This window comes from Daphnia pulicaria, chromosome 8 (assembly GCF_021234035.1).
Source record: "Daphnia pulicaria isolate SC F1-1A chromosome 8, SC_F0-13Bv2, whole genome shotgun sequence".
NCBI lineage: Eukaryota > Metazoa > Arthropoda > Branchiopoda > Diplostraca > Daphniidae > Daphnia > Daphnia pulicaria.
The window spans coordinates 8,741,135-8,766,966 of record NC_060920.1 but is presented as its reverse complement, the minus strand read 5'-3'; the positions used below and the strand labels follow the sequence as shown (position 1 = coordinate 8,766,966).

Here is a 25,832-nt window from a genome sequence, read left to right as displayed (position 1 = left end):
GTTTTGCAGAGCTTGTCATGTACCTCCTTGTTGTTGTGAAAACGATTTCCCCAATGCTGCCCAGCCAACTCAGCCACACTTTGAAGTGTTACTACTCGGAATTCATTCGCTTGTGGTTTCCAACCCGCACAACAAGCGTGCTACATGCGGCAGTACGGGATCCCTTCAACAACGAGAAGGTCAAGCTTATGCTAGAACTCGGAGCTGACCCTAACGCCATCGACCAAAACGGACGCACTCCTCTTCACCTTTTGGCCGGCAACGAAGACATTCATTGGGAACAAAACGTGTCCATGTTCAAGACTCTGGTGGACGCAGGTACACATCTTGACATGGCCGCTGATGATGGGAAAACTATTCTCGCTGTCTTGGAGGAAAATGTGGAAAGAGTCACAAAGAAAAAAAAGTCCCCAATCAGCCCATATCTACATTTGGTACCACGCACCGTTTTCCCTTTATCCTGCCTCTGTGCACGAGTTATTGGTCTGAAGAAAATTCCATACGACGAAGATCGGCTTCCTATCGATCTCCAAGAATATATATCTTTTGCTGATTGTCAATAATTGTACTTTTAATATTTTGAAAACTTTTAAAATGTCATGTACTGTATTTGGTTTTAATATTTTTCATTTTTCCTCCACAGAACTTTTCATGGAAAGGTGCACTACCTTTTCAAGTGGGTAGGGAAAGATGAGAGGGATTGGGTGCCGGCAGCTAACGTGGCAAAGGAATTTAAGAAAGCCACTACGGAATTCAACAAAAGGTATGTAATCCCATTAATCGTCCATTTGGACCAAGATTACTTTCAACTCTTGTTTAATTCCCCTTAGGATAACAACAGAAAGATTTCAAAAAGTGCATCAAAGATTGAGTGATCTTGGAGGCAGAATTGCCAGATGCTGCACTGACTCTGAGGAGGGATTTGTTTTCTGCATTCCCGAAAGTGGTCCTGGACAGGTGAACAATGAAGCTGTGGTTGCAGTGGACGACGGGGGGGCTAGGGCGGAAGATGTAGAAGGGATGGCACAGCCAGGTGCCCTGCAAGTTGTCTACCGTAAATAAAGTTGTTTCAATACAGTTTGTAGAACCCGTTTGTTGTCTTGTATCTGGTTTTGTGAACCCGTTTAGATACGCCTATAAAGCGCAATTAAACTGTCTTGAATGAAGTTCTAAAACGGATCCAAATGCGTTGGATCAACCCCTAAATAAAACTGGGTACAAATAGGTTTGAAAACGGCAAACGTGTACGGAATTTTTTAGCGCTTAATGTTAGTATTTCCAACGATATATTATCGTATGTCAAACTGCCAATAAACTAATATTCAAATTTTTACCAGTGCGCGCTAATTTACCAATAAAAAAAGCATGAAATTGATTGGTTCATTGTATTTATTGTTGAAAAAGACAAGTTCAATAAAATGTTACAGCTTTGAACACAACAAGTGAAGTTGTCAATTAACTAAGAAAGAAATGAAACAAAACCGAACAAAACGGAGCAATTAACGTGCAAATAAAAATGGTGGTAACGATTACATAGGAGTTTATGGCAATTTAAATTCATTCATTAAACCTTCTAATTTTGTAATATTTTGACCCAAAACGTAATTCGGCTTCTCATTTTCTTTGTCGTGGATCTTTTCATTTCTGGGTGGTCCAACACCGTTAATTTTTCGATAATTGGCCGCCACATTTTTTCGTAGATTTTGCATCTTGTTGATGATCTCGGACACTATCAACCTCGATAGGTTGCGCGAGTCTGAAAAATGATGGATGGCGACTGCAAGTAAAAAAAAGAACGTTATAATTAATTTTTTTTACTTTTAAGTAGAAATTGTCTTTACCGCCAAAGACCGTCAAGATATTGGAAAGGTTCCCCAGTCCCGGTTGTTTCGAATCCGCCTTCCATAGGATAAGATTGCTCGCGCAATCGCTAATGAGGGAAGAATACACCGATCTTAGGAATGCGTCGATATCCTTCGATGGTGATTGAAATTTGGATACAAGATCAAAAGTCTAGAATATGGAAACGAAATATTTTAGAAAATAAGAAAGAATTTGATTTAAGAAATTGCTTACCAAACTAATCATCAATTCGTTAAAATTGAGAAGAGAATTCAAAGAGAGTAGAGAGTCGGTTGAATCACACGGTATAAACGAAACAATTTTTCCATCCGCATTTACTGATTCAAAGTACTTCTTCACTACACCCGTGTGATAACTTGACACGGGTGTAGTGTTCTCCTTTGCTTCCATTCTTTTAACAAATGCATAAACATGCTTCAATTGATCACGCATCTCACGGAATTCAGTTTCGAAATTAAATCGACCATCATCGTCACAAAAGACATCCGTCGTCCTCCTTCTCTTTTTATTTGAACAAGGTGTGGCATCAAAAGGTGTGGCAGTTGCCACGGCAGAAGATACTGCAAATGCTTCGGAATACCCAGCATTGAATCCTGAAAAAAATCAACAATCATGATCAATCACATATGCTTTTAAATAATCATTGTGGCATTACCTTTATTATAATCATCAGAAGAAAATTGCAACGAGCCCGAGCTTATTGAGGATGACTGGTCACGATGTTCGATGGTGACTGGTGGTGGATTCACGATGTTCATCGGCGGATCTGGGCACGTTGAAGCCAAGAGAAAAGGATCATCATCAGCGTACGCCATGGATTTTTCACAATCTGTCACAAATCAAAATAATGGAAAATATTAGTGTCAATCAGTATTTTGAATTGTTTGTTCAGATTAACCTGATTTTTCCTTAATCGGACTAGGGGTCGTGACTGTTTCAGGATCTGCATAATGAGAAAAGATGCGTGTTATCAAAACATTTTTCTCGTCAAGAATGAGAATAATACCTTTACTTTCTGTCAATTCACTAATCCCGTTATTGGATCCATCAGCTGTGGCCGCGACACTGATGACTTCGTTTCGGGTATCTGTTCATTCAATTGAGCAATAGAAATAAAAAGATTTAGTCAAGTTTATGCGAAGCTTAATATAGATATTGTATAGAAACCTCTGTTGTTTGACGCTCCTTTTTTCCACCGACGAACCTTCGTTACTGCACAGTCATAGTCACTGAAATTGACTGGCCGAACGTCGCGGGTTCCATTGACAATCAGCTCGCTCCCAGATTCCTCCCACAATAAGCTGGGATTTGCTGTAAATCTTTTTACCCTTTTACGAGCTTTGGAATAAGACTCTAAAATAAAGAAAAACATATCATTGCATGTCACTGTAGATGAAAACGTTTTAAATAAAAAACCATACTTTTGTCTTGTAGATTTAGAACTGCCTCCAGTTTCCATTCAAGATAGTTACTCGTTGGGAAAAATCTTTTGCTGAACAGCTCAGCCCCCCAAGCTTGGGGATTGTTAAGAGGGTCTCCAAGATTAATTCCAGGATATAGAAAGTACTTCTTGCAATTAGACAGCCATGGTGGTGGAATCATGTAGAATTCTGGAATCTTCTCACCGGCCTCAATGGTTAGTTTTTTTACAACGTAGAACTTCCATGATTTTGGGATGCCAGTTTGATCGCAGTCCAGTCCATCATAACTTCCACACCAAGCATCTTTTGGAAATCCAATATTCTGTCGTATAAAAGTTAGATGTCACTAAACAAAGATTTACACATTCATAACATAATAAACATTTTACCAGTGTTGAAGGCTCATCTTCATCCATTTCTGAGTCCAATCGAGAGATAAAACGTGGAGGAGTAAAATTCCAGGGAATATTTGAATCCATACGAGCTAGGTTTTTCTTGTAGGTCCAACTTTTAACTGTTATCTAATACACACATGTTATCAGTAATTGAAATATGCGACAATCATAAAACATAGAGCAAAAATTAATACCTGTAATGAGATGATTTGGATTTGAGAAAGACGAAATCTGAATGTTACGTACACGAAATCCTCCATGTCAGGTTGACAGCTGTAGAATGTTATAGCGGTGGCGTGTGCAAGTTTTGACACAGCCACAAAGCGGTTATGTGGCTCAATGTTGTAACATCTTATAGTCAATGTGACAACGTCTATAGAGGGACAGATTGAATTTAATGGCGGGAAGTTGACAATTGAACAGTCTGGCAACTATTTTTGTTTCAGTCTAGTAGTGTCAAGCTTGACAATGAGTGATACTAGAGTCACAGCCAAAATTTTTAAAAAGCAAATCAGTGACTATACAGTGGAAAAAGTTTTAGCAGTCATAAATTTTCAAAGCAAAAAAACATTTTGCGATCTAACAAGAAATCACAAAGAACGACTTCGTTTAAGTGTCGCAAAAAAGATTATAGAGTGGCAACAGCAAGGAGTGCCATCCAATCAATTTGAGGAGTTAAAAAAAAGTGATTTGATAACAAAATTCAATTTAAGGACAATAGTTGAGCTAGACACTTTTAACGAAGCTAGGGGCGATTCGTCATGTTATTCAAAGCCTTTATCTGAAGTAAAATTTACTTTTTGATTTTTATGATAAATATGTTATTTTATTAGAATTGTGAATCTGTTTAAAGGATGAATCGCGTGGGGAGTTAGAAACCTACTCAACAGCCAGTAAAAGTTCTAATTGCAGCTCTTCGGATTATACTACGTCACCTACTACTAAACGGGCTCGCTTTGAAAGTTATTCAGATAATCCAGATGTTCTAAACTCTAGTGCTGAATCTGATGACGACCTTTTACTCGATCCCGGAGAAGTAGACAGTTCCACTGTAACATTTCTAACTAACTCACAGAAACAAGGTAATTTTGAATTTTACGTAAAACACAAAAAATTAGTACGTTCTAATTTTTTGTGAAATTAATTAATGGGGGGAAATCGAATACAGAACCGAAATTTTCCTTGAAAACCATACTTCAACATTGGGCTGTCTCTACTGATCAAACGCAAATGGCTTTGACTAGTCTTTTGACGCTTCTAAAAGAAAACCGACCAGTGCCGGACTACAGTTCTCTTCCGTGGACTGGCAAAGCTCTGCTTTCAAAAGACTGCTTTCGCCCAACGAAAGCAGTTGTGAGTTCATCTATTGATGACTCCGACGATGATAAGTCTAATCACTCCGTGTCTGAATATTCATCTGGAGATGAGACTGAAGCCGTCTCTTCTGGTACGGAGGAGGAGGAGGATTCTTTGTTAGAAAGTGACAATGCTGAAAAATCGTCTAGTGAAGAAGATTCTGAAAAATCACGCGGCGAAGACATACCAGCCTCACAAACTAACACAAACAAAAAGAAAAGAAAAAAACGTCCATTTCCTTTGCCTGCTCCACGAATTTTAGAAGGCTTTGGGACATATGTTCATTTTGGATTAGAGAGCGCTTTATTGGGAAAATCGCCAGGACTATACTATAAAAACGCAGAACTGATCATGTTCGCTTCTATTTATAAACAGAATCCAGAATATATTCACTCAGAAATGAGAGATAAAGTAATTAATATCGAATTAAATAATGAATCAAATCTTAATTAATTTAAAATCAATTTTACAGATTGAATCCTACAATGAAAAATTTCAATTTGAAAAAGCTTTAAATCAACTTCGTGGTCATATCGACGAGTTGGATTTGGTCCCGGCTGTATTACCACACTACAAGATTGCCGGTAACATTGATGGTGTGTTCGTGTTTAAAAATACTTTACAGGGGGAAGTTATTCCAATTTTGTGTTACATTCACTCCATCAACAAATCGGCTTCTAAAGAAGATGAAAAATATGAAATTATACTAGAAACTAGACTGCCATGTATAGTCGGATTTTTTCATGGGAAGCAAAAGCCTTTAGTGGAAGACTTATGTCGTGACTTTGTGGCTGAGTTAAATCGTTTAGACCCTAACAACAATGGCCCTGAAACTTCTGGCCGAAAATTCACCTGTTCGCTGTACTGTATGAGTTGTGATTCGCCAATGAGGTAGTATAAAATGTCTCGGAAATTCTGATGTGATGATAATATTTTTTTTTATAGATACTATCTGAAGAAGTGCAAGGGTAATGGTTACTGGGGTTGCGAAAGATGCATCCAAAAAGGAAGCGAAAAAACAATAACCAAGTTACTAGGGGAGACTGTGGTTGAATCTATACAGTTTAAAGACCTTGACGCCCCATTACGGACAGACGAAGACTTTTTAAGCTATTATAGTGATAAGAAGAACAACGTCGAAGACAACCACTGCAAAGACAGCGTTTTTCCCAGTCCGTTTTACGAACTAATTCCCTTGGTGCGCGGTTTTGCATTAGACCCCATGCACACCGTTTATGCTGGTTGTTATGGAAGAAGAATCCAAGGCTTCCGTTCTGAAAGAGGTGAAGGAAAGCTGTCGTCAAACCAAATGCACCGAATAGACAAAAGAATACTTCTTTTTCAGAAATGCAAACCATCAGACTTCGACCGAAAACTTAGGCCTCTGTCTGCTTCCCAGAAGTATAAACACCATGAACATCGCAATCTTCTGATGTATTACCAATTCCCTGCCTTCGATGGAATAATGAAAGAGGAAGATCTGACTACCATTATGAAGCTGCAAAAGGCAATGATTTTATTAGGCGGATCCCAAATTACGCCTGTTCCAAAGCCAGACACGGAAGAAGCGCGTCTGGATATCAAATCATACATTCAAGATCTGAAGGACAACAAGATTCCGATAAACTACATGACACACGCAACATTACACGTTCCGGACGACGTAGATTTCTTTGGCGTCGGGGTAGAAAGAATTAGCGCGTGGATTTTTGAATCATTTCAAATTTTTGCCAGGAATGGCGTTAGACAAGGTAACAAAGTCTGCGAACAAATTCGCAATAGACTAATGGAGAGATTCTTGTATTTGTTACCAACACACGCCAATGGAAAAATAGTCAGCAGCGAGGAAATGTTTGAGCTCGAGGTAGCTAAATTTAAAAACAAAAATTCTAAAAGCCGTATAGTAATAGACTTTAAGATCGGGCGTGGCAAGAAACCCCAAAAAACTGTAACTTTTCCCGGTTTTACCATAACAAACAAATTTCCCAATAATGTTTTTTTGCTGCAGAATGGTACTGTTGTTGTTTGTTTTGATATTCTAAAAGAGGCTAAAAGCGATGTACTACGAATCGGCGTTAGAAAGTTTACTTGTCTAGAAAGTGCTTTTAAAGTACCTTACGATTCTACGAGATTTTCAACATTTCTGGGATCTAAGTTGTCTGAAACGGTAGATCTTTGGAACGTGAACAGTATAAAAGGAAAGATGTTTGCCGTACCGCATGCTCTGGATAACTATTCTAAATTACCCAAAATATTCACATCCTTATCTACGAAATGGTTTCTGACGCCTATTCGTCACACTCTTCTTGTCCCTTAATTAAAAATTATAAATAATGATATCCTATTACCTACATGTTAAATGAAATTACTGCTGTAAATATAAATTAAACACCCGTCGTGGGTACCCAACAGAAAAAAGTTGAGTTTAAACACTATTAATAATTTAACACAAGAGAACACCCGTCGAGGCTCTTCATTAAAAAAAACGCTACTTTACAAAAAGTAAGACGAAAAATATTGAGTGACAACACTCAAATTCAAACTGTGATACAATTTATCAGTCTTGTAAAAAAGATAACAAACAGTTCAGTACTCACATATCATCGTCGTCAGTAGCCAATCAAACGAAAGATCAAAACTCCGCGCTGTGTTGAGAGATGATAGCAAGGGTAGTAAGAGTCAGCGAGGCATGAAGTTGATGTCTTCGGTTGGGTAGCCGAATTAAATTGGCCTGGTAGGTGGAGCAGGCATAACTAACCATGCCTTGAGGCGACGGGAGAACGGCACGCATTTGAGATTTATTGCTGAATATCAGCAAACTTATCTCTCATCATCAGTTTCCACCAATGGATTCCATGTATGGAATAGCGGAGCATGATTAACCTGAAACGAGAATGGAAGTGACTTTAGATTTTTTTACATAGCATGTAAGTAAGTGTAACGACAGCAAGAAATATTTCTAAATAAGAGTGGGCCTATTCCAAGGATATAAGGATTGAATGTGTAGCAGCCAAGGGGTAAACAAACAAAGAACTTTGTTGACCATGTTGGTGGTGGTCGGTGGTGTTGGCCTTTTATTTTTCACGAAGGGACAAACTGATAGCTCTCAGTCAGTCTAAAGGCAAATCTAAAGCGAAATGAAAATTAGAAATAAACAAAGAATAATGATAACTATTGCAATAACCTACAGATCGCTTTCCATCAACACACATGAAAGCTTGGATGATACACGAGTAGTGGCAAGTTTGAGCATGGTCAACAAAAACCCTTTTTTGACCATGGTGTTGGCCTTTTATTTTTCACGAAGGGACAAACTGATAGCTCTCAGTCAGTCTAAAGGCAAATCTAAAGCGAAATGAAAATTAGAAATAAACAAAGAATAATGATCTGATCCAAGATCTTCTGTCTTTGATACACCTTCATGTATGTAGGCAGCTACCTGATGAGTTGATGGCATAAAACCAACAGTGAGGTTTGAGTGGTTTTCATCATGATGTAACAATAACACAAAATACTTTAACATGCCAGAACTTACAAGTGTGCTGAGAAGACATGAAAATTGAAAATTCCAATGAAAAGAGATGACGACGAACTATCACTTGTCAACAATAACACGGCCGGCTGGCGGCTGCTGGTAGGTGCGAGAGAGTCCCCCTAGCGGGGGCTAATAGATTTTTCCCTTTCCATAAACAAACACACACACAGTTTCGCCACCCAATCCGCCGGAATCGCTTTCCATCAACACACACGCAAAATATTCACCACAATTCCCAAAATATTTCAGCTGGAACGCCTTCCATAAACACACACGCACACACAAATTTCTTTTTCGACTCACACAAAATGTCACCCAAAGCTAATAAAAAACGACCGGCAGCAGTTCCTTCTCGCAACTTCACCAAAACGCGACTGATGGCCGCTATCTCAGCGTGGTGTGGTGGCGCTGGTATAGACTAGACTCATCTTCAAAGACGTTGCCACATAAATACGATTTCTAATTGTGTATAAATTTTTATTTCGTTTTATAAACGGCACGATAAGCGTTTATAAAACAGCTTGAGCAACATGAAATAAACAGCGTTTTCCATTCTCTAGTTAAACGAAGTTTTAATCGCGTTTGACAAGATAAAAATAAAACTGCACTGATGTGTATTTTAGACGTTTAAACTTTCAGTCACAAGATACTTTTATTACGTTTTTGGGCCGTTCGATTCCATAAACGGAAACCTAGAAGGAAGACAGCTTGTAGGGTGTTACTCAAGACATGTTGTTTATGGCCGACAGAATTGCAGCAGCTGATTTGAAAAAGAAGAAGAGGAATAAGACAACTAAAAACCAGAAAAGAAATAGGACGACCTGCAGCAGGTGCAAAGTGCTAGGGCACTATCGGCGCGAATGCCCAGACAAACCGCTTGTCAAGTAGTGGTACGTACAAAAAACAATCCATGCCTAGTAATGCTCTTTTTTGAAATGATAAATTATATGCATGTCTTTTCTTTTAGGGACAATCCAACGCCATTGGCCCGGAGGTGTTTTTTGTCTTTTCCAATTCCGTTTCATGTAGTGTACGTGAAGTGTAATACACAAACTGATTTTTCTTTTCAAATAGACTTTTGTTTCACGGTCAATTCCATACTTCGTCATTCATATACCCACGAATCACTAGTCGCTAATATATATTGCCATTTGCCATCATACAAGCTAAAACTTGCAATGAATCGGCGAAAACCGGAATTGTGTTTGAGCTTGTCACTTGTCAGCAGATCTGTCAAAAATCACAAGAAAATACTAAACAGCATCCCAGGCTTGGACTTTCTTTAATTTTGATGGGTAAACTAAGCTGAATTATACATTTCAAATTACTCTATAAAAAGCAGAATGTTCTAAACAACGATAATTCTGAACATTTCTAAGATTAGATAAGTAATTCTATGCTTAAATAATAAAAAACCCGCTTTCTACTATCCCCACAACGTTAAAAGGACCCGTTGGCGCACGATCCTAATTTAGCGGTTGTGCAACTCAGCATCCCGAACTTGTCTATTGCCAGAATGTCATTAATTAACATTTACACCTGAAAAAACATGTAATGGAATAAAGGAAAAGTCACGTCAAGTTTAAATTAAAAATTAAATCCGAGCAGCACACGTTTAAAATCACAAGAAAAAGTTGCATCAGAAGACTTGCAAAAGGGAATGTAATGTTCTAGTTAAGTAAAAAAGATTACAATTCAGCAAAAGCTAGCTGAGCAAGCAAGTATCTTTTCAGAAAAACTCCATACCCACTATAATATTTAAATTAGACTCAATGAAACTTCCCCTTTTACAACCCAATATCACCATCAAATTACCATTTCAAGATGCTTTCATTGATGTTACATTTCAGAATAACACCAGCATTGTTGACTGCTTCAAAAGCTGCAGCTCAACTCGACTTGGACTCCCTTTCAGCAGCAGCAGCTGCAACAAAACCACCTACATGACAGCAATGAAGCTTAGACCTTGCCATTTTCTCAAATTCAATAGATAGGAAAGGAATCTCTTACCTTAACATGAACTGCATACCACAGAGCAACAACATAATTAACTCATACATCTAACTGACAATGGAAACCTATAGAGCAAAAGAACATCAATGAACAGAACAACATTTTGAAATGTGAAAAAAAATTCCAATGAAATAATTTTCAAAGCAAAACAAAAACTGCAAGTTTAACTTTAGCCAACATACGTAAATGAATTATTCAAACACTTATTAGTTAAGACAATGAAAATAACTCAAACCAATACCACAGACAGCATGCTTAGAACGCATGCTAGCACTCCCCACACCCACACACTGGTGTGGGGACACCAGCACATGGTCGTCATGCAACAGCTCACCACATCCTTCACCAGGGCTCGCTGCAACAAGTCAAAGAGGGCGGAGACCCTCTTATTAGAGAACCTGCATTAAACGGCAGCGATCACGTACACGTAACGTAATGAAAAGCTTGGACTTCACCAGGCTGTTACTAGAAAAATAAAAACTCAATTAACTTCAGAAACAAAGTCATAGAATTTTAATTTAGAAACAAAGTCTTCAGATTTCAAAATTAATCAACATTATTTTCTATTATTATTCCTAAGTACTTCTCAATGTGACGAAACGTGCAACATGAACTAAGAGACGACATTTTGGGGGAAATGCACAGCAGACCTCATGACCATAGAAATTAAACCATTAGATTAAAGAACTATTAGAAATTAGCCATGCAAGTACAAGTTAAAAACCAGGATCCCCATAAGTTTACCACACAAAATATTTAAATTTAATAACCTTAAGGAATAAAGACAGTAATTATTACCATTTTAAGACTTATAATGTCAAGAGAGAAATTTGTCTGAAAATGCCAAGCTAAACCTTCTCAGACAGCATCTCCATAGAAAAGGCAATGTGAGGGAAGTCTAGCAGTTAATCATCCATCTCGGGGCATCTCTCGACCGAATGACTGCAAAACCACTGCACACCAGACATTCAGACAACACCATAAACAGCTCAAACTGAACAAGGAACCCTACAAAACAAGAAGAAATGAATAAACCAATGATATTTTCAAATATTTAAATAAAAACTAAGAACAAGAAAAAGTAGCACACATATGTAGGCTTAAATTTAAGCAAAATTCTATGACTCATTATATACCAACAAAAACTTTTCACAAAAGCTGTCTTACATGGAAACCCGAAATAAGATGTTTGAATTCAATAACCTTAAAGAATAAAACAATAATTACCATTGACGAAGTATGTCAGGAAAGAAAGCCGCCATGATCCAATGGCTAAGGTAACCTTCTCGGACAGCGTCTCCAAGAAAATGAAAAAAAATTGTCCTATTAAAATTTAAAATTAAATGTCGTTGTTGCTGATCGACAATTTGATGACCCCCCCCCCTACTTCCTCTACCAACACACTAGAGCTGAATAGTTAAATCCCTAAACACACTGAAATATTTAGCCACCTAGTGACAGCCCTTAGCATCCACTCACGAATTATTCAGCATCTTTGGTAGTGTAATAAGTTGGACGATCGGTTCAGCAACTGAAGCAGAAATTCAATATGCAATAACAACTGTCATATTAACAATAAAAAAAAGTAGAATTAATTCACAATTCTTTGTAAAAACATAACATTTACCCATGACTGCGAACTGGTGATGATTGCGTACTCAGGAGCACTGGTAGAAGCTTGAAGAATACTTGGGTTCCTCGGTGTAGTAAACTTGAGCAGCGTAAGTGGTCGTGTAATATTCGACCTTCTCGGTGTAGTACTTCGGGGCTTCGGTGTAGTAGTTCGATGTAGCGTAGGTTGTGGTGTAATAAACTTGAGTCTCGGTGTAGTATTTTAGTTAAATGTAGTACGAAAGAGCAGCTGTGTAGTGATTGGGGGCTACGAAAAACTCCGTCGCCTCAGTTATGGATGTGTCGCCCGGGGAAGAGTAGTATTTAGGCGCTTCGGTGTAGTATTCAGACGTTTTCGTGGTGTAGTAAGTTGGATCATCAGTGTAGTAACTGAAGCAGAGTTTAATACTTGGAAGTCTCGGTATAGTCGGTTGGGGTAGAACACATAGTTGTGTAGCGGGAGCCACTGTGTAGATACTCGGGGCAGTATAAGTTGAAGTGGAATATTCTGGAGCCTTGGCGGTGTAGTATTTGAGGACACCAATCATCAGCAGCACGACACCATAGTTTAACAATAAACATAAACAATAAATAATTTGAACATGAATATCCAATAACTAGCATACAAATTAAAAACAAAAAGAGAGTTGATGGACAACCCCATGTAGAAAACAGAAAATTTACCCATGATTGCAAATACGACGAAGAATGCAGTAGATGACTAATGGTGCACAGCAGTTGTTGTCGTGTCGGAGATAATCACTCGACTGAATATTTCGCCTTTTCTCTCCTTTGATGCATCTTGTAATATTCTGAAGCCTTGGTGGTTTAGTAATTTGGAGCCGAGAGGTGTAATAAGCTGGAGCAGCGTTGGTTGATGTCGAGTAATAAGGCGGCAGTGTTGTGCTTTGATATCCCCCATACCCAGGAGACATCGGTACACCAGTTCTCGACCCAGCCATCAACGATTCAACATCCAACAGCAGAACATAGTTTACTAGACAATAAATAATTTAAACATAAATATGCAATAATAACTGACCTTCAACCAAATCCAAAGGAAATAATACTAGTCGATTAGTTTAATTAACGAAACATTTCCCCGAACAAACCAAAACAGTACTTAACTCTAAGTGTATAATTAACTGTAAGACTATAAAGAAAGAAAGAAAAGACGAGAAAAGAAAAAACAAGCGGTTTTCAAAAAATGGTGACAAGAAGACACGACGTCACTAACTTGAAGGCGGAGCTGCTTAATGGGATAGGTATTTCATTGATTGTCTTATCACGTTATTGATGTGTCTATATTCAATATTTACTAGCATATTAACGAGTAGTAAAAAGTAGCATTCATACAAAACTCCAAGTAAAACATAAAATATTTACCCATGATTGCGAATTGGTTGCACGATGAGATGAAGGAGGCAGTTGATGACAGACAGTGCGCTACGGTTGTTGCCGTGTCGGAGGTGCTCCCTCGACTAATATCTGTCGCCTTTTCTCTCTCCTTTTATACGATTTTTTTCTCATCCTAATACACATCTTAAGCCTTGCGGCTTTTTTACTTACTTGATAATGATGTAACACGTGTCGTCCTCACCCAACCTCTCCGCCGTCGTATGACACGTTTAACGTAATGATCTCCGTGACCTTCGAGTGCGAAAGAAATGCAAACTGGCTTTTCGCCGCCTTTCCTTCTTTAGGTTGACGTTGCTGGGGATGGGTCTACAAGAACCAACATCAAAATGAATACCAAACGGGCAAACGGCTGAGCTTTGCGGCTATTGTACCTGTTTGATAATGATGCAAAACGTCCAGTTCTCACCCAACCTCTACACTACCGCATCGAGTTTTACACGTAATGTTCCCCGCGACCTTCAAGCGTGAAAGACATGCAAGCTGACCGGCCAGTCTGCAGGTTTAACTCTACAATGGTCATTGAAAAATAATGAATTCACACTGCATTATTTGGAACATGTTGAAAATATACCACAATTTAATTCAAAACATTCTAAAGTAACGTACAAGCAGCAGCTTTTTCGTTCCTCTAATGAAAATGCTTAGCAGTAACCTAAAGTTCCAAGCCATGACGGGCCATGACGGGCGACTTCCCTGGCCGTTTTTATTCCATGCTTTTGTTGCTGGCTTTGGTCGCCCTTTCTTCTTAGCGCGACATGCACAGCGGGTTTGAACTTACAAAGCGAATTCGCTCAAGGATTTGGGGCAGTCTGTGCGGAAAAACGAGTCATACACCCAATCAGGCGAGTTATTCTTGGGGCCATGATGGAAATCTTGAACGACATCGGGCTAGATGTTTCACTTCGTGATACGGTCGAACTCAATTGACCGTAAAGATGATGGAATTCCATCTCCTTTGTGTTTCTAGATCTGTTGAAAAGAATAAAATACTGATAAAGTTATGAATTCAAGAGAAATAAAAGAAATAAAAATGTTTCCTATTACCTGGTGCTTTAGGCCACTGGTATAATGTAGGTGATAAATGTTTGTTGCCATTTGCTACAGCGATCTTGTTCAGCTGGGCCGGACGCTGAAATCGTAAACGCGACCCTATACGTTTCATCAACGGACAGAGGTTCATAAAAAACCAACGAAAAATAACATAATAGACTATATCAACGAAAATTTCATAATAATCACAAAATCTAATAAATTAATCTTTTACCCGCTTTTATCACAGTTCAGTTTCGAGATCGACTGGAGCAGTGGCTTCAGATGTCGAATGGTGAACCGACAACGATCTCATTTAGTTTTGATTTGTATGCCCGTGGAAAATGCGGATGAGGAGTAAAGATTTCTTAGCTGGATTCCCAAATGGTGGGGTGAAGCAGCGAGGTTGCTCCTGGGCGAGAATAAAGTAGATTTGACGTTAGAACTGCGCGCGCAAAAGAATTCGAATCTATAGAGAAAGGAGATCGACCTCTGGTGTTAGAAATAAGTGCATATTTCTATCTAAACATTAAATAAAAATTTTATTATAACAAAACCTAATCTTATATGGGCGTGGCGTATGGCGCGACGACTTTGGTGTGGCGGAGGCTTCCTGTATTGTACTTTGCACAACAAGCGACAACTTGAACTTTGACCAGTAACCCTTGTAACTATGATATGCACGTATACAAATATCGACTATCTACAGTAATCACGGAAAAACCTGTATATTTAAATCAAAGTTAGTTAGTCGCCAGCACTAGTAACTGTCGGAATAAAATAAGGATGTCGTTCCATTGCTTACTTGTAATTAGTTTATTTCTGTCGCCAGTAATCGATGGCCTCAGTTTCACGACAAATTTTAAATCGGAATTCGACGAGCGATTTATTTACTCGAGTGTTCCAACCGCATCTGCTGCTTCAAATGCAAGTAAAACATGTCTGCAACATACAGAAGAATACCTAACGGCGCTACGTAGTCGACTTCCATGGGCAGTCAAAAGTAAGTTGTGATAGCTTACCACCGTAATGCTAATATTTTCTTAAAGTAACATTTTCCTATTGATAAATCAAATTGTTACAGTGTACGAGTCCTCCGGGAGACTGGTGGAAGATTTGATTTACATGGAAGGAAGCGAAATCCTTCACCACGAACCAGGATTGTTTGATGAATGTCTATCGGTTCAATCCGATGGAATTCCTTTCCAAGGACAATATTGCACCGTCTTCTTTGAACTGAAATTAATTTATCAAAAAAATCGGCAATCAAAGATACATATCTAACACGCCAAGGGAAGAAGAGCACAATGGTCGAGTCGAACATCTGGAACATCTCTACTTTTACCAAAGGCCCAGTGTTGGTTTCTGTTTACCGTCGACCTGCAGTGCATGTGATTTAACATCTGCAGTTTCCCAACATGTTGGGCATCGCACTATCAAAGGAACAAATTATTCTATAGTCGCCATCGCCAACGAGAATCACTGTTACACTCAAGAGAAAATTAACATCAGTAGGACGACGTTTGATAACGTCACTATCGCCGTTATGTAAGTCCAATAGAAAACTTCTTTAATTTTGAAACGAATGAGGGCTAATTACATGTTCCACTAATCTCGTGCATAATTTAATATTTCAGGTTCGCATTTTGTCTTTTGGGCATTACAGTCGCAACGGCGACAATTCACGATAACTGGAAAGGAAACGATTCTCGACAATCGTTCGCTATTCAGTTGCTTTACTGTTTTTCCGCTAGGAAGAACTGCAAAACTTTATTTTCGACTAAAGGTGCAAAAGATAACTTATCGTGTGTAAACGGGATACGAGTTTTGTCAACTTGCTGGATTGTTCTAATCCATTTTGGCGGTGCGTTTACGTTACCAAGATTAATATACAACCGACAAATGGCTGTTGAGGTAATTTCAGTTAACCGTTTAAAAGTTATGTCAGCGACGGAAAAAAAGCATGTCTAAATATTCTGTTAACTGACTGGAAATTTTTTACGCAGAAAACATTACAACTGAGTTATCAGTTCATAACAAATGGATTGTTCGCAGTTGATACTTTCTTTTTACTGAGTGGCCTACTAGTTGCATTTACACAATTGCGCCAATTAGATCAGAATAACGGAGTTTTCAACCTCAAGCGATTTTATCTCCACCGCTACATCAGGTATCGAACGAGTGCCACGCTAATTCACATTTTGTGCTATCATACTAATTGAAAAATGATGAATTAAGACTTACCCCAGTGTATGCAGCTTTAGTGGCGTTCATTTCGACACTGTATCCGTACGTGGGAACTGGTCCTGACTGGAATTTTGTGGTACAGAAGAGCAAAGCTTTAAGAAAATCCTGGTGGGCCAACTTGATGTACATCAATAACTATGTGAAACCAGTAAGAAACTGGGCGACAAATCCTGAAATGCCTTCCCCAGAGACTTGGTATCTTGCCTGCGACATGCAAATGTTCTTGATCAGTCCGCTCTTCATTTATCCAATTCGGCGCTAGAAGAGGGTCGGAATCATTTGGACAGCGTTCAACCTTTTAGTTATGTTGGGAATATCCACGATTGTTTTTGTTGTTCACGATCTACCGGCAACAATCTTTTGGTTCAGACCGTAAATTTGCTGCAAATATTTTATGAATGAAATAAGCATTAAACAATTTGTTTAATTGATTAGATCTGACGTTAAAAAAAATTATGTCTACGCGGATAAACATTACTCGGAAACATTTGCACGGATGCCTCCATACCTGATAGGAATTCTACTAGGGTGGCTACTCTACAAGACGAAGGATAAAACAGTTCGCATCAATAAAGTATTTAACTCGAAATAATCATAAGAATTACAACGGGTGTGTTAACGGTACCCTTCATTGACAGTTTTTGGTAGCTGCAGGTTGGATAATCCGAATGGATTTTGATATACGTAATGATAATATAATATTAGGTTTGTTATCAAAGTGCTTACTTGTTTCTGCTTTAAATACGAACTATTCATTGCGGCCAGCCGGCCACATCTCTTCACCTGGAAAATTAATAAAAAATTTCGGATAAATTAACAGTCGTTGTTGACATCATGCCAACACTTTGGCAATCCTGTTGGTGAACACCTGCATCTTCATCATGGAGCTGAGAATTCGAACGGCATTTTTCTGGATCAAGATTCCTCTCCGGTTAGCGAAAATGGACGACTCACTGGTGCACGTCTCGTCGTTCACATCGGGGGCTGTCAATGCGAAAGCAACGCTTTTGTCCTCCATATTGGATTTGATGAAAGCCGTGAAATTCAAGGCTAACATGTTGAAAATATACCTAAATTTAATTTAAAGGAAAGTTGCGTAGTTTCTCTTAATTGCGAGTGTCCAGCGACCTCGTGTTGAGTAGTAACAGGCTCCCGGCGGCTCACAATCACATCACTCTGATTACTACTGACTAGATGTTTCACTTCGTGACACGGTCGAACTCAATTGACCGTAAAGACGAATTCCATCACCTTTATGTTTCTAGATCTTTTGAAAAGAATAAGATACTAGAGAAATAAAAGAAATAAAAATGTTTCCTATTACCTGATGCTTTAGGCCACTGGTATAATGTCGGTGATAAAGGCTTGTTGCCGTTGGCTACGGTTGGCTACAGCGATCTCGTTCATCTGGGCCAATACGCCTACTGTCTGACGTTGAAGTCGAAAAACCAAAAAAAAAACCAAAATAACATAACAAATAAAAAAAATTTGCTAAGCTTTTACCTGCCTTTATCGCCGATCAGTTTCCAGATCGACTGGAGCAGTAGCTTCAGATATCAAATCTTTTAATGGTAAGCCGACAACGATCTCATTTAGTTCCGATTTATGCGTCCAAATGCGGCTGAGGAGACCTGACAATCTGAGTATTTGTTTCCAAGAGTGTATGTGATAATCATCTTGTTTAATACAAATTTCATAAGAACAAAATTAGGCAATGTGTTTAATTTAAATAGAAAACCTTAAATGGATACAATTTTTCAAAATATGATCTGACGTAGGCTATAGTGTGAGTTTCCCACTCCTGCAACCGGGAGTACTTCATCGACATTTATTTTTCTGGATTACTGAGGATATGGAAGCAGCAACTTTCTACGTATTCTAACAGAGTAGTTCTATTATAAGCTATAACATTCAATTGTTTGTCTTCTTTTTCTTCTAAGTGATATAGGCTTCTTGGTTGATGCTAAGAACATCCCTTTAACAAATGAGTATTCAAGTTCATTTTAATTTAGCTTAATAACACCAGTAAAAATTCCAAGCTTACCTCAGACTTAAGAGTGATGAATTTGTAGGTGACCCTTATTTTCTAAGAAGATATTTGCTGATCTGTATTGGCTGGGTTCTCCCAACAATTTAGAGGGTTCTCTTAAAAGCCGAGATATTTACTCCCATTTGGTGGCAATCCTTGTTCGACGAACGTGAAATGTCTGACGTCCTTTTCTTGCTGGTCTTCTGCTTCAGAACGGAACGTTTGGATTCAGCAAGAATTTCTTGAATAATTGCATCATCGGATTGCATCAAAATTGATCCGCCTTCTTCAGTGAACGCAGAATGATCGGTAACTCGGGTACAATTTCTTCCGTGCTTCGATTTTCTTTTTGGAGGTTCTTGGCAATCTTTGTCTAACATCGACAAACGCGAAATGGGCATGACACGTACTTTACTTTCTTTCTTCTTTACTGATTTGTTCCTGCTAGTCTTCTGCTTCAGAATATCGCCTTTGGATTCAGCAAGAATCTGTTCGATAAGTGCGTCAACGGATTCAGATGAAGTAAATTCGCTTTCTTCAGAAAATACAGACTGTTGGTTGTGACAAATTCCTTCAGAGGATCTGTGCTTCTTTTCTTTAGAGACAGTTTTGTTTGTAGAGACAGCGACTTGACATTCCAACGCGGGCAACTCCTTTAGAGTAGAAGTGGTTCGACCCTTTTCATATGAATTACCGTCTACAAAATTCGTAGGCGTGAGCGTAACCTCATTTTCTACAGATTGGTTATCCTCGACTGGAATCGCATTTAAAGCGGGGAAATGTCCAATTCTGGCATGAATTTTCTTGAGCTTCGATTTTGCTTGCAAGGGTTCTAGGCAATCATTGTTTGCCTTCGACAAAGGTGGAATAACAGACAATTTGGATTTTATCTTCCTTTTCTTTTCTGACTTCTTGCTAGCTTTCTCCTTCAGAATAGTGCGTTTAGATTCAACAAGAATTTGTTCGATAAGTTCGTCTGCGGATTGAGATAAAAGTGATTGATTATCTTCAGGTAACACAGAATGTTTGTTGCAACCCGTTGCTTCGGAGGATTTGCCTTTATTTTTCCTGGAACTAGTTTTGTTTGTAGAGACACTGAGTTGGCGTTCCATCGTGAGTCTTGATTTCAAACTTACAGGAAGTATACCCTTTTCATACGAAACGTAGTCGACAAAATTCGTGGGAGTCAGCGTAACCTCCGGGTTTAGTGATTGTTTTTTAATTTCTTCGAGCGGAATGACATCTGAAGCTAAAGAATCCCTTTCTTTGAAACAATTTTCTCTCTTCTTTAATTTTTTTTGGAAGGGTTCTCGGCAATCTTCATCTAACTTTGAGAAGTCAAAACACGCAGAAAGTTCACTTTTTTTCTTCTTCCTCTTAGTCTTCTGCTTCAGCATAGTAAGTTTGGATTCGGCAAGAATTTGTTCGATAAGTACATCCGCAGATTGAAATGAAGGTGATGATTCACTTTCTTCAGGAAACAAAGGACTTTGAATCGATGGAATGGCAAATGAAACACGGGGATCTTCTACTTGAGCATGATCTTCTCTCTGTTTCGATTTAGTGTCTAAATTTAAAAACGCCGAAACGGTAGGATATGAGTCAATCATCACTTTGGCATCAGGTGTCAAGATTTCTTGAGTAACTGAAGGCGAAGATATCGTTTTGGATTCGGGACAATGATGTAAAGTGTTCGAAGAAAAACACGACTCCATTTCAACTCTTTCAAACAACGAACCTTGTTGTGGTAGACACGATTGCGGTGATTTATCTTCTATTAGGATGTAAGCTTTTTTGGAGGGGAAGTCGTGTAATGAAACACTCCATCCACCCGATTTCAATTTTCTGGAATTGATCCTTTTCTCAGAACCGAATAGATTTTTAGATAACAAGCTCTTCGACGCATATTTATCCGCTTTTTTCAGTGAAATGTTTGTAGACAATGATGATGTCTCTGGACAAACTTGCACAGGTGTGGAAATGGCGATAGGAATAGGAGTGGGAAAAGGAGTAATTGGAACACTAACAGGCGTTTTGTTAGGAATGAACAAGCGTGGATTCTTTTCTGCTGGTAGAATTCTTGTGAAGTTCAGATGATTGTTCATTGGAGAAAAAATCTCATTTTGGGAGAGGACGCTGCTTTCTTCGCAAATTCCCATACTTGAGCAGTCGATGTGGGAATGGACATACTCTGTAGAATTGACTGCCAGAATTCCATCACTGCCCACCCTAGGCAATGAAGATACCGTAGTGCATGTAGTATCAAGATTTTCTTTCGTCACACTCTTCCTTTTCAAAACATTCTTCGTGGTAACTGGTGCATTTTGGTTGAGATAAGTAGACAAAGAAGTATCGCACTCTTGAATAGTTGTGCCTGAAAATTGCTCGTCGCTGGAAATGGCTGTCGGAGCGATTACCGATGTTGTTTTCCTTCTTTTAAGCGACTGCTCAACTTGTACGCCAATCGGACTGGTAACTTTCTTTTTCATTGTGCTTGTAGTGGCAGTCTCTGAGTTGCGGCTGTTCTGGTGAGTCAAGCTTTCACTAGTTTTGTAATTATCCGTGGTCAAATCATCTGAAAGAATATTGAAAAAAAAAATCGATATAAGTACTTAATATTTTTTTATGTTTCACTTATGATTATTGAATAATTACCAACAATAGGTTCAACGGTGAAAGATGAGGAGAGCTTGACAGAAGCATGATTAGATGACACAAATGAAGAAGATCCCTGAGTAGGATTGAATACTAATTTCTGTTTTGATGTCGATGAACGGCTCGAACCAGTAACAACGTTGGTGAAAGTAAGAGCGAAAGAAGTCGATTGTTCGATTTGATGTTTTGCAACGGGGAGCTTTACCACTGACCCCTTTACTTTGATTCCATGAACTTTGTACTTTTCCAGGAGTTCACAATAAAATGTTGAGATATCAAGGTCACTGTTTCGGATAATTTCCAGGCATAAGTCAGAGATGATGGAAGAGTTTCTAACAATATCAGATTTTTCGGGATCGTTGAATATGAGCGCGTTGGTGCGTATACGAAGAACATCGTACTCGACTGCAGCTAAGCGACGATAAAAGCGATGTTCAAGTCTAGCTTTGATAGTCGAAAGATCCATTGGGTATTTGACAGTAAAAGCGTAGGCAGGGAACAATTCAAGGTTGACGGGTGCACAAAAATGTTTAGCCTCATAAAGACTCATGACTTGGCTAATTCCTTTGGATATTCGATCACATTCGAAATCTCGATCACCTAGGGGGGGCCAATCACACGTTTGGGGTGTGTACAACGAGCTACAAATCTCAATCGGCAGTAAATTAACACTGGCACCAGTCCTACAAGGTCTTCTACCTGGATCAATATTTTCCAATTCCCATGGGCTAAGACGTTCATGATCACCATTATCCCACCTGTGAAAAAAAAAATAATAAATAAAAGAAACGCTACCCTTAGTGATTAGTAATGAATGTTGAAAACAGACCTGACGCAGTAGCACAAGAACATGGACTCAGGAAACTTAGCGTCCAATGGTTCACTTTTTATGAATTGTCCTTCCCACCACATTTGAACTCCGCAATCATCATTCATGAGACTTCGGAATTGTTGCAAACGCTTCCAGGGGCGCTTAACGGCCTTATCATAATCCTGTTTTAACACCAAGAAATCCTGAATGTCGTCCATATCATGATATTCGATAGAAAAACATTTTCGCGTTAACAATCCACTGACCGGATCGATTATTCCGAGCTGTAAATAAAACGTATCAAATAGAACATAGAACCCGAAGATACTGTATAGCAAAAATAAACTAATACCAATTCAACTCACTTTCAAGCATACAAGTCTCGGTGGTTTGATCTCAAACTCTATACCAATGATTTTAACCCACTCTTGTTGCTGAATGATCTGTTTAGTCCAAGGAAGTAAATCTGGGTTGATTTCATAAAGATTTTTTTGTTGCACAGCAGCTACATACATTTCATGACCTATGATAGGAATGAAGTTAATTTAAATTTAAAAATAGCTAGTTAAATGAACATACCTTGTTTAAAGTACATGACTTCATCTCCCACTTGAGGATAGAAAGGTGATTTACACGGCTTTATTGAAGACAACCAATCTGTTGGCTGGAAACACTTCAGGTCCACCCTTCTTTTTCTTTCTTCTCTCTTGCATTTTGGTTCAGATACTCTGGAAGTAGGATCTTCTAAATTATTCTCCATTTCATCAGTCTGGTCAGAATAATCAAATGATTTTCCACATCTTTTCAAATTTGAATTATTGCTACTTCTTTTGCCAGTTTCACACCCATAAATATTATTTTTTATGGGGCTTCACATGGTCTGACATGATGTTGTGAGGGTACGTACCTTATTTAGTTTCAAATTTTCATCTCTGCCTTTGAATTTGTGTACACATCTATCAGGCATAGAACCCTGCTGTTTAAATGTTGGTTGCAAACTTTTTCTAACACTCCTGGAACGGGTGCTCATAATGCTACCAGAATATTCAGATTCCTGGCAGTTGCCTGGCCTCCCCAGTCTTTTAGAATCGCAGCTTTTTGATCGTGCAAGGTGCAAGTAAGTTCAAATTTAACCTGTGAAGTAAAATGCTACAATTATAGTCATGTCAAAATAATGTTGTCCTTTACTTGGTGACGCTATGAGTAATAAATCATCTCTGCTATGAATTTTAAACACTCAATCATTTCTCATCTAAATGAAAATATAACTCAGCACAGGAATACTACACATTCTTTTACATAAACATTTTCATCAATCTAATTTGAATTTGATCTAGACTAATCAGTTAACATGCCCATTCTCAATATTTGTTTGTTGTGGACACATATTTTTTTAAATTAAATTAGTGGATTTCAGATGAATTTCGATCGTCATATGTTCCGAAAACATATTTCTTATTTTTTCTAGCTTATATTATCTTGAATTAATACAAAAGTAATACTGGTAACCTTAAAAATTGTCAGAATCTTACGCCTTTACACAACGAGGATGATGAGTACTTCAGTAGATCGGCCATCTTTTATTCTTTTTTCCCAATGTTCTTGAAGAACATTGAAGACGGTAAAACTGCGGACTAACAAAATGGAAAATTAAATTGCAGGAATAATGTCATGGCAACTAAAAATCCTCGGTCTTCTATGGCTCGTGGCTCCACACACTTCATCTTTATTATACCGTGTGTCCATGTCTTCGGTTTTATTCTTAACAACACGATTTAAAAAAATTGCAAATAACACACACACAGTTAAAACATTCATTTGTATTCAGTCGGTATTTTCATTCACTTTAGGTTAAAACTAACACATAATTTTATTTTAGCCGCGTTCTGCTGTTGAAATCAAATGATATCACACGAATCCATAGCAATTATTTCAGCAAACAACAGCGTCGTCGTCCTAACACCGGGAGGTTCCTTTGGATTTAGGAAATAAAATCCATTGACGTTTATAAAGTACTTTTCAAGCACCGCATCTTCGACGAAACCACTCTACGCATTGTATAAAAAAGAAATGTGACAGTTAAACCAAGGATACCTGAAATAATTTAACCAGACAGCACAAGGACTCGGATCGTGGTTCCGTGAGTTGGGGCACGGAAGCAAAAGGCGGTAAACACAAAACAACTTAATCCACGAACGAAACAAAACATATTGTTAAATAGATACCCTTTAATATTTTTTTTAAGGAATAACAAAATACCATTTCCGATAAATCTTCATTGCTTTTCAAAATCTAATTAAATCAAACGTGCAGTTCGGCAAAAGTGGCAACAATATTATTTCTGATTTCAACCAATAGGGATATTATTTCAGAAAAAATCATATGACCTAGTTTTCTACATTCTATTTATTGTGGAATTCAAATATGATGATTACGGATTTCCAAGGAAATCGAGAACATCAATTTTTACATTTTTTTTTCAAGTTGTTTTGTGACGTAAGGACTAAGGAGCCAGATATTTTCGCTTACGCAAGCATAAGCATCGCTAGTTGTTACCAGCTAAATCTAAAAATAATAACAAGAACCACCGCCCAAATAAATTTGCGAATCACATGATGGCAGTATTGGGTGACTTGACACATTTACATCAGAAATTTTTCCCATGATGGCCGAAGCACCTGATACTGGTTTCATTTTAAAATTTTGAAAGCACCCGCGTGAATCAGGATTATTTGAAACAACGAAATATCTATTTTCTTAAAATATATTCATATAAATCTGACATATAAAGAAACGATTTGATCAAACAAATACATGCACATGCTACACTTTGGACAGTTAAAAAATGTTGCAATGCATATAGCTACCATATACTTTAACTAATTTTAGCTCAATTAAAATTAATGTTAGGGTTTTCAAATTACTTGCATTGATAAAAAAAATCCATTTTCTGTAATGGATTGATATTGGAGACGAATGAAAAGTCGCTAACCCATCACGCTTTAAGCCTTTAACACAAATAATCAAAACAAAACACGCTTTAACATGACGAGTTGTTATTTCTTGATGCCGACCTATTTTTTTTAACTAAAAAGAAAAACAAGGCCAACTAGATTTAAAATTCACTGCGATCATCTTTAAATAAAGAATTCTTAGACAAAAAGATGGAAGGCTAGCCCCGGTGATCAAAATAAATTAACGAATTGAAATAGAATAGAGAACTGAGTAAGATAGGCATAACGAAGACATTTCGTTTTTGTTTTTTTTTCTTTTTTAAAATTGGGTTTACATTTTGGTTACAAATTCATTAGCTCATTCTTCACCAGCAAGGTTATTGGAATCTATATGTTAACAGAATCCGTAATTATCTCGAGACTGATCCGACTGGTACGACCTTAAGACTCCTCCCATTGTAGCCGACTATATAATCATGTCGCAATTCGCTAGA

The 25,832-nt window shown here is 38.1% G+C and overlaps 5 protein-coding genes across 6 annotated transcripts in view; 1 reads left to right on the top strand and 4 right to left on the bottom strand.

Annotated features, from left to right (window-relative positions):
* LOC124310854 (tyrosine-protein phosphatase 99A-like) overlaps positions 1 to 25,832 on the bottom strand; it is a 691,797-nt gene that overhangs the window by 493,103 nt on the left and 172,862 nt on the right. The gene's annotated exons all lie outside the window — the stretch shown is intronic.
* LOC124311063 lies at positions 1,449 to 4,026 on the bottom strand. Its single transcript, XM_046775343.1, has 10 exons — positions 3,874 to 4,026; positions 3,674 to 3,805; positions 3,285 to 3,606; positions 3,031 to 3,216; positions 2,870 to 2,950; positions 2,762 to 2,806; positions 2,519 to 2,692; positions 2,077 to 2,456; positions 1,842 to 2,013; positions 1,449 to 1,777 (listed from the first exon to the last, which is right to left on the bottom strand). Exons 1-10 carry the CDS (start codon positions 3,937 to 3,939, stop codon positions 1,542 to 1,544), a joined length of 1,794 nt encoding a protein of 597 aa, XP_046631299.1. The 5' UTR covers positions 3,940 to 4,026; the 3' UTR covers positions 1,449 to 1,541.
* Positions 12,260 to 13,854, bottom strand: LOC124311515. Its single transcript, XM_046776044.1, has 2 exons — positions 13,581 to 13,854; positions 12,260 to 12,765 (listed from the first exon to the last, which is right to left on the bottom strand). Exons 1-2 carry the CDS (start codon positions 13,582 to 13,584, stop codon positions 12,422 to 12,424), a joined length of 348 nt encoding a protein of 115 aa, XP_046632000.1. The 5' UTR covers positions 13,585 to 13,854; the 3' UTR covers positions 12,260 to 12,421.
* LOC124311379 (nose resistant to fluoxetine protein 6-like) lies at positions 15,909 to 17,317 on the top strand. The gene is made up of 4 exons (XM_046775852.1): positions 15,909 to 16,190; positions 16,280 to 16,556; positions 16,649 to 16,812; positions 16,881 to 17,317. Coding segments are annotated over exons 1-4 (714 nt in total). The 5' UTR covers positions 15,909 to 16,188; the 3' UTR covers positions 17,152 to 17,317.
* Positions 18,536 to 25,794, bottom strand: LOC124310857. 2 transcript variants are annotated; one of them, XM_046774943.1, is made up of 9 exons: positions 24,479 to 25,794; positions 23,894 to 24,432; positions 23,292 to 23,518; positions 22,964 to 23,153; positions 22,750 to 22,907; positions 22,403 to 22,668; positions 21,574 to 22,331; positions 19,113 to 21,493; positions 18,536 to 18,667 (listed from the first exon to the last, which is right to left on the bottom strand). In XM_046774943.1, exons 3-9 carry the CDS (start codon positions 23,412 to 23,414, stop codon positions 18,647 to 18,649), a joined length of 3,897 nt encoding a protein of 1,298 aa, XP_046630899.1. In that variant the 5' UTR covers positions 23,415 to 23,518; positions 23,894 to 24,432; positions 24,479 to 25,794; the 3' UTR covers positions 18,536 to 18,646. The 2 variants fall into 2 exon arrangements, 1 of the variants encoding a protein (XP_046630899.1); XR_006909731.1 differs by lacking the exon at positions 18,536 to 18,667 and adding an exon at positions 18,795 to 18,864 and having other exon boundaries at positions 18,934 to 21,493; positions 23,894 to 24,357.